We start from the raw sequence: 14,407 nt of genomic DNA, 5'->3' as shown, positions 1-14,407 counted from the left end.
CATATTTTTACAATAGGGATTTCATTCACATTCTGAGTAGTTGAATTCGCAAAGATTTTGTGTCCATTTTGTAGGAGAGGGATTATATTGGCTTCTTTTCACAATAGCCAACTGGAAGGTTATTTGGCTTGTGAGGTACTGGCTGGATTGGCATCTGTAATGGTAGCTAGATAAATGAAATTTCTATGTAACACATGCTGGTACTGGACACACTCGTGGGCTTGGCCCTTGTTCTGGTACTGCATGATGCAGCGGATGAGCTGATCATTCTCCTCCAGGAGCCGCTGGGTCGTCTCCTGATTGATTTCAGCACTGCCCCACAGCCAGTCAGGAATGAAGGCCACTGACATGCCAGGGAGCCTGGCAGACACTCAGCAACTCTTCTTTCTTAAATCTCAGTTTGTTAATACTTATGTGAGAGGAAGACAGAGATAATACAACAGAGTTCTTCCACCTGCTGGCTCACTGTTCACATGACTGGCATGCCAGAGCTGGCCAGAGCTGAAAGCCAGGAACTCAATCTGGGTGTGTGGAGCCCAGCAGCAGCTAACATTTTGAACACTGAGTCTGCCTCCCCAGAGCGTGTAATAGCAACAAGCTAGATTCAGAGCATGCAATCAAACCTAAGAACTCCAACATGGGATGTGGACTTCTTTATTGGTCTCTTATTGGAAAAAAGTGGGCCCTAACTTGTATTTCTTTGGTGTAAAGTAAGTAGTTTTGACCTCATGCAGTTCCTGTGAGTATTAAAAATGAAATAATTCACATAACAGCACAGAGGGTTTGGCACATGTACGAGGGGGAAACATTAGATATGAGCAGGTGCAGCTGCAGGAATCACTGATGTCCAATTCTGTCCACTGTCCTTCATCACAGTCCCTGCTTCTCTGTTGTATTTGGAGGTGCTGTCCTGTACATCGATTTCCCATGTGTTACACTCAAAACTCATCTCCAGGATTTTCCAATGTCTTTTTGCCCGGCAGAATGAACATACCTTTTATTATTAATTCACTTATTTATTGTAAATGAGTGAAGTAAGTAATTGAAGAGATTAGCAAAGGCTATCTTCCTGTCTTGAAGCACTAGCAATGTTTTTGGGGTGTGGGCAAGATCACTCCAATCAAACCTAGGGTGTTTTCAGAAGGCCTGGCCTTATAGCCACAGCAGGCAGGCTGGGGGTATGGTGGGCACTGCCAGAGCTCCTGTGGCCTTTAAGCAACAAGCTTGGCAGCGGGGCAGGCATGCTTAATGAAAGGGGAGGCTGTCCTAGCCTGCCTGCCCTGGAACAAGCAGAGGGCTGGTGTGTGCTTAAAAGCACTGGAGGAGTATGTGAGGAGTCAGACTGCACAGTAGGCAGTTCGAATCCCCTGGTACCTGGTAAAATTATCTTGTAAACTGTAAGAACTGGGTTTTCCCCTATTTCCTTATCCTTCCTGGAGCAACTCTTCTTTGGGAGGGAACAAAAGGATAGAATCAGCAAATCAATCCCCATCTCTTAGAGCTGTTGCCACATCCAAAGCAGTGAGACAGGGCTCACCCCAGCTCCCCCAAATCTCAGCTCTGGTCCTTGTCAAAGGAATTGCACTTGAGCATTCTGGTTCAGGATGGTGTTGTGGGGTGCAAGCAAGACCACTCCAGACTATCTAGCGTGTTTTAAGGAGTCTTTGTAAGCCAAGATTGGTGATTATGGGGCCCACTTGAAATTAGCAAATCACAAGTCCATGTGACAATCCAGTCTGAAAGGAAACACCAAGAGGTTTTACCCTGAAACACCAAGAGGCATTACCCTGAAGCTCACCCATGAAAATGAAGACCTACGTTCCCGCTTTCCCAGCAATATAAGTTATTCCAAGAGACATACAGGGACACACTGACAAAGCAGCAGACATCCACCTTCCCTGGTTTCTCAGCCCACATTCCATTACTGCCAGGCCTCACCTATCCTGCAACTCTTGAAAATATGTAAATTAGAAATACAAAGCAGGGCCCAGCGCAGTGGCCTAGTGTCTAAAGTCCTCGACTTGAATGCGCTGGTATTACCCATGGGCTCCGGTTCTAAACCTGGCAACCTGGCTTCTCATTCAGCTCCTTGCTTGTGGCCTGGGAAAGCAGTCAAACATGGTCCAAAGCTGTGGGACCCTACACTTAAGTGGGAGACTCAGAACAGTTCCCATCTCCTGTCTTTGGATTGGCTCAGCACCAGCCATTGTGGTCACTCAGCAAGTTAATCATCGGATGGAAGAACTTCCTCTCTGTTTCTCCTCTCTGTATATCTGACTTTGTGCTAAAAAAAAAAAAAGAGGGCCCAGTGGTGTGGCCTAGCGGCTAAAGTCCTCACCTTGAACACCCTGGAATCCCTATGGGCGCCGGTTCAAATCCCTGCAACTCCACTTCCCATCTAGCTCCCTGCTTGTGGCCTGGGAAAGCAGTCGAGGATGGCCCAAGGCTTTGGAACCCTGCACCCGCATGGGAGACTCGCAAGATTTTCCAGGTTCCCGGATTCAGATCGGGGTGCACCGGCTGTTGCAACTCACTTGGGGAGTGAATCATAGGACGGAAGATCTTCCTCTCTGTCTCTCCTCCTCTCTGTATATCTGACTTTGTAATAAAATAAAATAAATCTTTAATAAATAAATAAATAATAAAAAACGAAATACAAAGCATCTTAGCATTAGCATATTTACTGTTCCCTCTAAGCAGTGAACAGAGGGTGAATACAGACACACAGAGTTCATACTCCAGGACTACTTGTCCTCGCAGTTTTTCCATGGGAAGCCAGAGAACAAGTCGGAGTACAAGTGTTAGGGAAGCACGTGACCAAAAGTTTGAGCCCCTCCCTCTCATGGGCCTTCATGGGGGCTTGCGAAGGAAGTGATGCTATAACAATGCAATTCTGCCCCTCTCAGGTTTGGTGCTTGTAAAGGAGCATCACAGGTGTGCAGAAGAGAATGCCGAGATGTCGGGGTGGGCGTGGCTTCCAAGCTCATGACCATGAGCCAGTTGCCTACCTCACATTAGTGGCAGAAGGAAGTTCCAAGCCTCACTGTCTTTTCTGGAGTTTCTTTCTCTCTACTGGGGTGACTCTTGTGATCCCGCTAGCATGGTGCTGAAAAGACACCATTTCCTAGATTTTCTTGGGTCTTTTCTCTTGGAGTCCCTCCTGCCACTGGGACAGAAGCCATTTTCCTTCCTCTTATGAAATAAATCCTGCTTTGCAAACTGGAGTTCTCTGCATGAAAACTGTTTCATGTGAAACAAGAAACAGGTTGCTGCATTGTTTTGCTCCAAATTCCTTGCAACTCTAGCCTGCCTTGTCCCGGAGCAGCAGGAAGTCTGTGGGGGTGGGCAGCCTAGAAGTGAGTGTTGGAGCTGCCCAGCCAGCCTGGCCCTGGAGCAGCTTGCAGCAGGCCAGGGGTGTGGGAGAACCCACTGGGAGTTCTGGTGAGGCTATGGGGTGGGGGACTCAGGTATGCAGACTGGGGCCTGCAGAACGGGCCAAACCCTGGAATGGCTATGGGTGCACTGCCTGCTGAGGGAGTGGGACCGCTGGCTAAGCCTGCCTGGCTCTCAGCAGCAGCTGGTGGATGGAGTGGCAGTGCTCATGGGCTAGAGTCGCACTCAAACCTGCTCACCAAGCCTGGCCCTGGATGAGCAAGTGGGGCAGTGGAGGGCATCAGTTAGAGGTGCGCCCTCTATAGAGCACAATTGGGACTGGCCATGGAGGCAATGACTATCGTCCTGTGAAAACAGGGACACCAGCAAGGATGACTTGGCAGTGAATCAGATGACAGGCAGACAGTGGGTGCAGAGTGCACCAGCTTGTCTAGTTTGGCCCTGGAAGAGTGGCTGGTGGGCAGCTTGGGTCCTCAGGTTGCTGCCATAAAGAGCATTTAAAAGGAGATGTTGCAATAACATGTATATTGTAAAACGTAGTTTATTTATCACAGAATCAGACTTCAATTTCATGTGTCAATGGTAACTATTTAGAAAATGCTACAAGTTATACCTTAAGGACTATCATCAACTCTGTCATGTATAGATTATTTTTGTTTCAAAGTCTTCCTCATCAAGAACATATTACCATGCATGTAACCATTTTGCATACTAATATAAAATCTACAAGATAGAGAACGTGAGTTCCCCTATTAGCTTGGAACAATGTAACAGTGCGATAGAGTTTAATTTAATGCCAGTTTATCCTTGATATAATGGCTACATATTTAGAGATTGCGTCAAAGGTTGCATTTAACCAGGTACAAACATTGTTCATAGGATACAAGAGGCTAGGTATTCTTAAGTTCACATTTAACAAATATTGCTCTGTTTAAATCAAAATTTAAGGTGTAGAAATCTGTAGTTGAATATGCATTGCTTTGGGAAGGCTCTCTTCCAGGAATTTACTGAACCTGTTTGGGAAGTAACATTTTTGTTTTGTTTTGTTTGTAAGTAGTTGTTACTTAGCTTGTCCTGTACCCCATCCCTCTGGATTAGGGGTGGGTGTGGGTGAAGTCTACAAAAGAGAAAAAAAAAAGCTTAAATCTTGGAAAAACTAGTTTCAAGCAGAGGAAGAGGGAGGAGGAGGGGGAGAAGTGGTTGTGGCCGCTCAGGTTCTCAGTGAGGAAAGCTAGCTAGGGAACTTCAGACAGAGGAGGGTGAAGGAAGGAGTGAGATGTGAGAAGTAGGTGGAGCCCAGTGTGACTTAGAGAGATGGGAGAGGGTGGAGGGAAATATCAATTATTGGTCAGAGTAAATAATATTGCTTTTTTTAGTTTTTCACAATACTCTTTCTTTTTTGTTATTATATATATATATATATTATAATATGTATTATTTATTACATTGCATTATGTGACACAGGTTCATAGGCTCTGTGGATGCCCCAACTGCTCCCAGTACCCTCTTCCTCTGGTAGATTTCTCCACCTTGTTGTTGCATTACATTTTTCTCTCTCTTTTTTTTTTTTTTGATTACATTGCATTATGTGACATGGTTTTATAGGCCCTGCAATTCTCCCCCCCCCCCCCCATAATATTGCTTTACAGGCAGCTGGCTTCTGCTGTAGTCACAAGGAATATCCAAGTGGCTGCAATAGCCAGAGCTGAGCTGATCCTAACCCAGATGCTAGGAACTTCTACGTTTCCCACAAAGGTTAGATTTCCAAGGCTTTGGACCATCCTCCACTGCTTTCCCAGGCCACAAGTAGGGAGCTGGATGGGAACTGGGGCCACCATGACAAGAGCCATTGCTCAATTTGTATCCCTGCTAGTGCAAGGCAAGGACGTTTAGCCACTAGGCTACTGTGCCAGGCACAAATGATAGATTTCTATAATGACAAACTGCAAGGATGAACACAGGCCAGCTTCATGTGAGATGTTGAAACTGCAGATAACCTATAGTCCCAGGAATAAGATCAGAGATACAGAAAACCAGGCCTAGCTACAGGCATATAGGGTTCAAGATATGAAGAGGCAGACAAGGCTTGCATAAGTTTGTAAAACACAGAAAGAAATATAGAACATGTCACAAAAACCAGCACAGTAGGTGGGGATCCATTTATAGCCTCCAATGAGTTTGGTTGTATATACTGAAAACCAGCCATTGTGGCAATCCATTAACAAAATTATCAAAAATTAAGGATCTGACATGATGGCTCAGTTGCTAAATCCTCTGCTTGCGTTGCTGAAATCCCATATGTGTACCAGTGCATGGCCCGGCAGCTCCACTTCCCATCTAGCTCCCTGCTGTGGACTTTGAAGGCAATAGATGATGGCCCAAAGCCTTGGGACCCTGAGCACACACATGGAGTACCTGGATGAGGCTCCTGGCTTCTCATCAACTCAGTTCTGGTTATTGTGTCCACTTGTGAAGGGAACAAGCAGATTCAAGCATTTTTTCTCTGTCTCTTCTTCTCTATGTAAATCTGTGTTTTCAATAAATAACTAAATATCCAAATAAATTAGTGGGCATCATTAAAAAATAAAATGCCATGTAAATAATCAATTTCAGAAATACAAACAATTATGCGATATAATCATCATCTTTCATAAAACTTTTAATCTATCTCAAGATTATGAGAGGATATTGTGAAATACTTAAGAGTAATATGCTTTAAAACAGGACCTGGTGTAGTAGCCTAGTGGCCTAGGCCCTTGCCCTGTAGGTGGCGGGATTGCATTTGGGTACCAGTTCTTATCCCAGCAGCCCGACTTCCCATCCTTCTTCCTGTCTGTGGCTGTGCAACTGTTGAGTATGGCCCAAGCCATGAGAGCCTGTATCGATGTGGAGACTGGGAAGAAGCTCTGGGCTCCTAGCTTCACACAGGCACAGCTCTGTCCATCGTGGCCACTTTGAGAGCAAATCAGCAGAAGGAAGATATTCCCTTCTGTCTCCTCCTTTCTGTATATCTGACATTCCAATATAATTTTTTTAAATTCTTACAAAAAATATGTTATAAATAAAAAACCAAAAGCCACACATTATGGAAACCAAGTAATAAATACATATACCATGCATAACAGGAAATAAATATAGTATATCCACATGTAACACTACAGGTTTTTTTTTTCCTAGATTAAATAGGGAGACGCCCTCTTCTCCCTTTATTTCTCACAAATTGTTATGAATGTGTAATCAGGAAATTAAACACAGAAAAGAAATGGCAGCCGAATTGTCAAGTTTTAAGCAGCAAAACTATCAATGAACACTAATGGTACTTTCGTGGAAAGCCAAATTTAAACAGCGGAGAGATTCAAGCAAGATGGGTTGGGCAGGAGATCAAGATAGAGAATCAAATTAATATGTACTAATAAGAAACAGATATGGAACACTATGAAAATAAAAATATACAAATCGTGAAATAAACATGAGTAGAATAAAAGAGTCTTAAATGTGTATATAATATTTTCAAACATTCTGTTCTGCAGTTTAAAATATGCAATGAACTAATAAAAAAATGGCAATATAAAGAAGAAAAGTCCCAGAAACTAATGAAAATTCGGTGAGGTGTATCTGCAGCCTCTTGTCATCTATATTTGGGTTACCAAACTTGAACATGAAGCAGAGAGGGAAGGAGAGGCCAGGAGGTGGACTGATGTGAGAGGCGACAGCGGCCCCTGCTGTTGGAAGGCTCAAGCTGCAAGAGAGGAGGCCACTCCCAGCCTGAGGTGAAGCCATCCCCTCACTTCCCCTCCCTCCAGAATCCAACCTGAGTGCCCATTGTGATTGGCTGCACATTGTGACGTCCTGCATAGTCAAGGTCTGTGGGAGCGATCCAATCAGGTACTCCCAGGAAGCCCTGTGGCAGCAGGCAGGAGGTTGTTGTGGGCGCTGCCATAGCCATGTTGCTGGTTGTGCTGGCGGAGAGGCGCAGGTGGCTGAGCCAGTGCTGCCCTGTGAGCTCCCTCCCCGCAGGAGCCTCTGCAGGACCCCCGACTCGTGAGAAGCTGGGAAGGGTGAGTGTGTGAGAGCATCTCCTGAGTCCCCAGGGTGGGTGGGGGCCAGGAGGGGGCCCTTGGGGTCCTCACTCTGCAGCACTGACCTTGAACACTAGGCCTCCCAGTTGAACCCATTGTGCAGTGAGGAGGGGGGAGTGCCCAGGACAGTTTGACCTTCATGTTGGGCAGGATTTCCTTTTTCTTTATGTGAAGGTATGTTTTGACTTGAGCAACAGCGTCTCCAGCGCCCAGCTGAGTCCTCAGTGAAGCTCCTCCTAAGGGTCTGGGGCAGTTTTCTTGTTGCTGGCACCAGAGCAGCACAGATAGATAGATAGATCTATTTGTACATTTTCCTGAGTTTATCATGTCAAGTTTCACCTCTTTTGCAGCAAATAAGAATATTTTATTTTTAATAGCTGAATACAGTCTTGGTGTTCATTAAGTTTAATTATCAAAATCAGGAAAAAAGCATTCAAAAGCAAATAAAGTTGAGTCTCTTTATTCCAATTTCTGTGCATTTTATTTCCTTCTCTTATTTACTTTCTTTGGGAAAATATTTAATAACAGTGAAATGTTGGCATTCGTATTTGATTGCGTATCTTGAAAGAAATATGTCAATATACCTCAGTTGAGGCATCTTTGAATATTTGTCTCAACTTATGTATGCACAATATTATGAAATAAATGTAGCATTTTACTGAATGTTTTCAGTAAGATGGTTTTGATAATGTTATCCTTCATCCTGCTTATGTGAAGCATTTGGTATGTTGATTTGCATTTGTTGCCCCATTTTCTACATCCTTGGACTAGATGAGCTTTGGTTATCATGTGTGCATTTATTGGTGTGTTGAATTCACTTTATGTGTATTATGTTAGGATTTTTAGCTTTATTTTTATCCTGCATACTGGTTAATGATTTTTTAGTCTAGACTTCCGGGGCATGAAGTTATTTCAGAAGAAGCATTAAGAAATAAATACACTGAAGTCTAATCATACTACAATGGAGATTGCATTTTGACTGAGCAATTACATCATGTTTCTCAATTTGAAACACAGTCCGATGCAAGTTAAGTCACCCACTGTTGATTCAGTCTAGTTTTGGAATCTAAATATTGTTAGGCCCAGGATAAATTTGGAACTGCTTTTTTTCCCTTTCAATTTTTTACAGTACTTCTAGAAAATTTGTTGTGACTTTGGTATAATTTAGAATTGGAAACACCTGCTGTTGACCTTTGGTTTGAAGAGATTTTCTTTTTTTTTTTTAATTTATTTCTGATTCATTGTTACTACTGTTAGTTTTGTCAGCTTTTAATGTCTTTCTGAAGCACTTTCGTAGGCTAATACTAAGTATCCAGAAATGATGAACTTATTAGTTTATAATTAGTGTTGGTAATCCCTAGCGATCTATTGTATTCCTTTTTTTTTTTCAAAAAAAAAAAAAGATCAATTTTGTCAGTATGAAAGGCAGAGTTATAGAGGAAGAGAGACAGTTAGAATGCAAGATCTCCATTTGCTTTATCCCTCTGCAAGTGACGGCAATGACTAAAGCAGGACCAGGATGAAACCAGCAATAATTAGATTTTTCCAGTTCCCCCACATCAGCACAGGGACTCAAGCCCTTGGGACATCCTCTGAATTCCAACATGCATTAGCAGGGACCTGGACCAGAAATGGAGCAGCCAGGACTTGGAGTGGCATCAACAGGGGAGGGTCACATCACAAGCAGTGGCAGAACCCACTTGGTCCAGATAGCCCTGATCCACTATACTTCTGTGAGTGCAGTTTTAATGTGTTCATTTTCTACTTCATGTACTTAAATCTACTTTTTTCTTTCTTTTTTTAGATTTTTTTTAGTTTTAAGATTTATTTTTAGGAGAGACAGAGATTAGGAGAGACAGAGAGAAATAACTTCCTTGTGCTCATTCACTCCTCACGTGACCGCAGCAGCCCGAGCTGTGCCAATCTGAAGCCGTGAGCCTGGAGCACTTCTGGGTCTCCCACACAGGTCCAGGATCCTAATGTTTTGGGCCATCCTCAATTGCTTTCTCAGGCCACAAGCAGGGAGTTGGATAGGAAGTGGGGCTGCCGGGATTAGAACCGGTGCCTATATGGGATCCTGGTGCCTTCAATGCGAGGACTTTAGCCACTAGGCCGCTGCACATGGCCCTGGATTTTATTTTTATTGCAAATAAGATATACAAAGAGGTAGAGAGACAGAGAAGAATGTCTCCCATCCTTTGATTCTCTCCCCAAGTGGCCACAGCAGCATGAACAGCACTGATCCATAAGCATCAACCAGGAGCTTCTTCTGGGTCTCCCACACAGGTCCAAGATTGTAAGGCTTTGGGCCGTCCCGGACTGTTTTCCCAGGCCACAGCAGGGAGCTGGATGAGAAGCAGGGCTGCCGGGATTAGAACTGGTGCCCATAGGGTATCTTGGCACTTGCAAGGAGAGGACTTTAGCTGCTATTCTACAATGCAGAGCCCTAATTTTTCTTAATCTTGCTAAAGGTTTATTAATTTTGTCTTTAAAAAATTTAGTGTTTCCAATGTCTTCAATATTGCTTAATACAGTTTATTCATTTCTTCACCAATCATTATTTTGAATTTTCTTTAACTACTCCTAGATTGTTTTTTTGTTTGTTTGTTTGTTTTGTTTTGTTGTCTTGTTCTTTAAATATTTCTGGGACTTTGAGATCAGTAATTAAGTTGCTTATTTGACTTTGTTGTTGCTGTTGTTATTTTAAGTGTTAGGTATCTAAAGTCATAACCTTTGGTTTCTATATTGCTCTGATGGTGGGTTCTTTCTTATTGGCAATAAGAAGTATAGTGGAAAATAAGAGTGTACTGTAGTTGCCATAAAAATACACTATAGAATGTCTGTCTTGAATCATAGTAATTCATTTCTTGTGTTTGTAATGATTGGATATTTAAGAGCAAGGTGGTAATAGATTTGGTTTCTGCTGAGGTCTCTCCCTGGCCGACTCACAGCCTCCACCTTCCTGTACCCTCACGTGGTGTTTCCTGTGTCCATGTGCATCCTTTTCTAAAGGAACCTAAGGCATTTTGAAACATTCTCAGTTAACATAGTTTCTGGCATTACCTTCTTTTAAAAAGAAGCATATTTGAAGTAAAAGATTTGACCAAGGCAGGGAGACTTAGTGTTATTTGACCCTCGAACTGGTTGCTCCCTGAACTGCACTCCAGGCAATTGCAACTGAGAAACCAGCCCTCCACCTCCTGCTGACTGCCAGAAGATGACATCTCTGCTTTTCCTGTGCTCAGTTGCCTGTTGCTAGAACCATGCTCAGGCTTAGTGGTGCTGAGAGGTATGGGCCCAGGGCCTGCCAGGGTGATGAGGCTCTTAATGATCCTGAGGACACCTAGATCCCATCTTCACCATATGCAGCGTCCACTATGGGTGAATATCTATAGAACAAGTACATTTGCAGTGACATTGGATTGGAAGTATTAAAGGTATTAGGGAGAAGTCCCGAGAGGACTGGTCTTGTCTTTTCCTTTCTTTTCTTTCCTTTCCTTTTTTTTTTTTTTTCTTTGAAATAAACATTCTTTTAAAATGTATTTTTTTGAAAGGCAGCATTACAGAAAAAGAAACAGAAAGAAGCAGAGACAGAGAGGAATCTTCCATCTGGTGGTTCCCTCCCTAACTGTCCTCACTAGCTGAAGGTGGTTGGTGCTAGTTAGGAGCTTGGTGTTTATCCTAGCCCTCCAACACAAGCACAGGTGCTCAAGGATTGGACCATCCTTACTTCTTTGCTAGCCATTAGCAGGGAGCTGGATTGTACGGACAGCAGCCCAAGTTGAAGCAGCATCCATATTGGGCGACAAAACCGATGGTGGATGCTTAACCATGGATGCTGGTGCCATCTTGTTGTGTGTTTTTTAGAGGCCAGGACAGAGAGCATGGAGAGAAATTACTCTCAGAAGCTGGTTCCCTATTCAGATTCTTGTACCATATTAGATTAAGTTAAAATTGGGAACTAATGAGGCATGTATGGCATCACAGCTAGTTTATTAAGTTATATAGATGTGCATGTTATCCTTCAAGATTGCTAGCTCGGGATATGGCTACTTCTAATTACAGCTTCCTTGGATAGACAGCAAAACTATGCCACCAAACTGGGTTTCTAACTATCCCTCGGGGAGCATGGATAGAATCCCTCATTTCTAGCTTAGGCTTAACTCATCTGTATACCTGACTTTCCAAATGATAGTAATAATAATAATAATAATAATAGTAGTAGTAGTAGTAGTAGTAGTAGTAGTAGTAGTAGCAGTAGAGTAATAATAATCTGTAACAAAAGAGTTCTTCCTTTTTAAATTTGGCTTGACTAAGCTTGGCTCTTATAAGTGTGGTTAGCCTGAACCACCAGATGTAAGCTCTGTTGCATTTCAAATAAATAAATATTTGTTACTAGCTGGAAGCTATGTGTTAAATCTAAGTATTCAACATAACTGAAATGTCTACTTGAACTTCATATTTCAGTGATTCCTCAGGGTGGATTTGTGCAGGCAGGTAGAATGGAATCAGTCATGGTGCTTTCTTTCAGACAGGCACTCTGGGTTGTGTTGCTCCCTAGCAGAAAGTTTGCCACTATGATTAACTCCAGCAGTTTTTACAAGGTAAAAGTAGCTAAAAATTGATGGTGGTGTGTGCCTCAGCTGTATGTTGGCAGAGAAAAAACTGCACAAACATAGACTCTAAGAAGGACTATGTCAATCAGTGGATTCTGTAGCAATTTCTTTGTGTTTGAAGTGGTGAAATTGGCAGCGATTCAGAATTGTTGAACTATCAAAACCACTTGAGCAAGACCCTCGGAGCATGCCACACATTTGGGACCTGGGTTGGGTGGGAGACTGGTTGGGGATTCTCCCTTAAAATCCCCCTTTACCTCAGATACATGAAGCCCTTGAACATTTTTATCCTAATTAACTATGTAAAGATTGTCAAAAATATAATTTTTAAAATGGGGTAGGAAAAGGAAAGGCTTTGCAGAAAAACAATTGATGGTGATGGTCATAATTGAAAAAACAAGGAATATAATTTGTAATTTTGTGGTGAGTTCTTAGGTGATTTTTAACATTGTAAATGGATGCAATAAATTATTTCAAAATTTTCAGGTGCCTTTTACTAGGTCAAACTCTAATCTGCATTAAACCTGATTTTCCTCTATAGGGTATTTTGCATTTGAATATAATTGAAACCATAAGGGATGGTCACACATCAATGACATGAATTACAGTGATTGTTTCAGGTCCACAGTTTTTGGGTTAGGATATATTAATGTGCTTGTCTTTGAAGAATGGGCTATAAAATGAATAAATTCTTTTTCAAAAAAAACTACAATCAGGACCCGGCATGCTGGCCTAGAGACTAAAATCCTCACATTGAACATGCCGAGATCCTATATGCACCAGTACTAACCCTGGTAGCCCCATCCAGCTCTCTGCTTGTGGCCTGGGAAAGTAGTCGAGGATGGCCGCAAGCCTTGTGACCCTGCACTTGTGTGGGAGACCTGGAAGAATTTCCTGGCTCCTGGATTCACATCAGTGCATACCAGCCATTGCAGTTACTTTGGGAGTGAATCATCAGTTGGAAGATATTAAAAAAATATATATGATCAGACACCTAAGGTACATGAGAACATTTTTAGCAGTAAAAATGGCTAGAGTCAAAAAGGCTAACCTTTGGTGCTTGTATTGTGGTGTAGTGTATTAGATCACTGCTGGTCATACGGCATAGAATATTGCAGAGCCAAGGGATAAAGGAAATCCCAGAGCCCATGGATTAGTATTAGAAAATTAAAAATAAAATAGAGGGGTAAAAAGGAAATAGAATGCCCAAATATGTATAAAAATGTCAGTTGTTCAAGTGTCTTTGTGAAGTTCTCTTAATTGAATTTGAAATGTAATTCTTTATTACTCACCAAGATATACCCACAAAATGAACTAAAAATATGTTGTTCTCGATACAGTATGTTTCTTTGCAATCATTTTCATAAATACTATATATGTTTCAAAGGTAAATTGTAGAAAGAAGAGAGATGTTCCATCAATGGGTTGATTCACTCCCAAGATGTCAGGGCTCTGCCATGCTTAGTCCATCAACAGGAATCCATCTAGGTTTCCAAGGACATCCTTGGAACCCCTACTGTGTTCCAGGCACAGTAACAGGATACCGCATTGAAAGTGTTAACATAGCCAGTAGGTATAAATAAGGCATTTGGGTATCAGATCTGATCTATCCCAAATAGCAACCCAGCTTCCTGTATCATGACATTCACTCATTTGAGTCTGATGATTATCTTTGGCTGCTGCCATGATGTAACTATTCGATGAGGTAAAGTAAAACCACTTTTCAAATTATGTTGCTGTCATATTTATGGGTGTCCTATGGGCTAAGTCAAATAAAATGGCAAAGTCAAGTGTTGTTGAGGGTTCAGGAACTGGAAAGTGTCATTGAAGATGGGAACTTACATTTGGAAAAATTACTAGAAAACTTTATAGAGTAAATATTACATTCAATTGTCATATATAGTTATAGAGAGAAATACTTTGAATGTAGAAATATTGAAGTACTTAATACCATCCAGCTATTTTTCTGAAGCATACGTTTTAGTGACAATATGTTTTTCTCTGGCATTTTGTAATGTGAACAATAGTTGTTGAAAAAATGTTAGTGCTTTGCAGTAACATTATGATTTGTTTAATTTGTTAAAAATTTTCATTGGAAAGTCAGATTTACAGTAGCAGAGACAGAAAGATCTTCCATCTGCTGCCTAATTTCCTAGGTCACCACAGTGGCCAGAGCTGAGCCAAAATGAAAGCCAAGAGGCAGGAGCTTCTTGTGAGTCTCCTGAACAGGTGCAGTCTCACAAGGTATTGTTCTGTGCTTGACTGCTTTCACAGACCACAAACAGGGTGCTTGGTGGGAAATATAGCAGCCAGGATATA

At 42.2% G+C, this 14,407-nt stretch overlaps 2 protein-coding genes across 2 annotated transcripts in view; one reads left to right on the top strand and one right to left on the bottom strand.

Moving 5' to 3' along the window:
* Positions 1-14,407, top strand: part of LOC131482927 (zinc finger protein 208-like) — an 887,045-nt gene that overhangs the window by 272,276 nt on the left and 600,362 nt on the right.
* LOC131482912 (SS18-like protein 2) lies at positions 120-354 on the bottom strand. The gene has a single exon (XM_058679144.1). It carries the CDS (start codon positions 348-350, stop codon positions 120-122), a length of 231 nt encoding a protein of 76 aa, XP_058535127.1. The 5' UTR covers positions 351-354.

The sequence above is a fragment of the Ochotona princeps genome, chromosome 21 (genome assembly GCF_030435755.1).
Source record: "Ochotona princeps isolate mOchPri1 chromosome 21, mOchPri1.hap1, whole genome shotgun sequence".
In the NCBI taxonomy this organism is placed as follows: domain Eukaryota; kingdom Metazoa; phylum Chordata; class Mammalia; order Lagomorpha; family Ochotonidae; genus Ochotona; species Ochotona princeps.
Note: the sequence above shows the minus strand (reverse complement) of the source record. Positions and strands in the feature narration are given on the sequence as shown.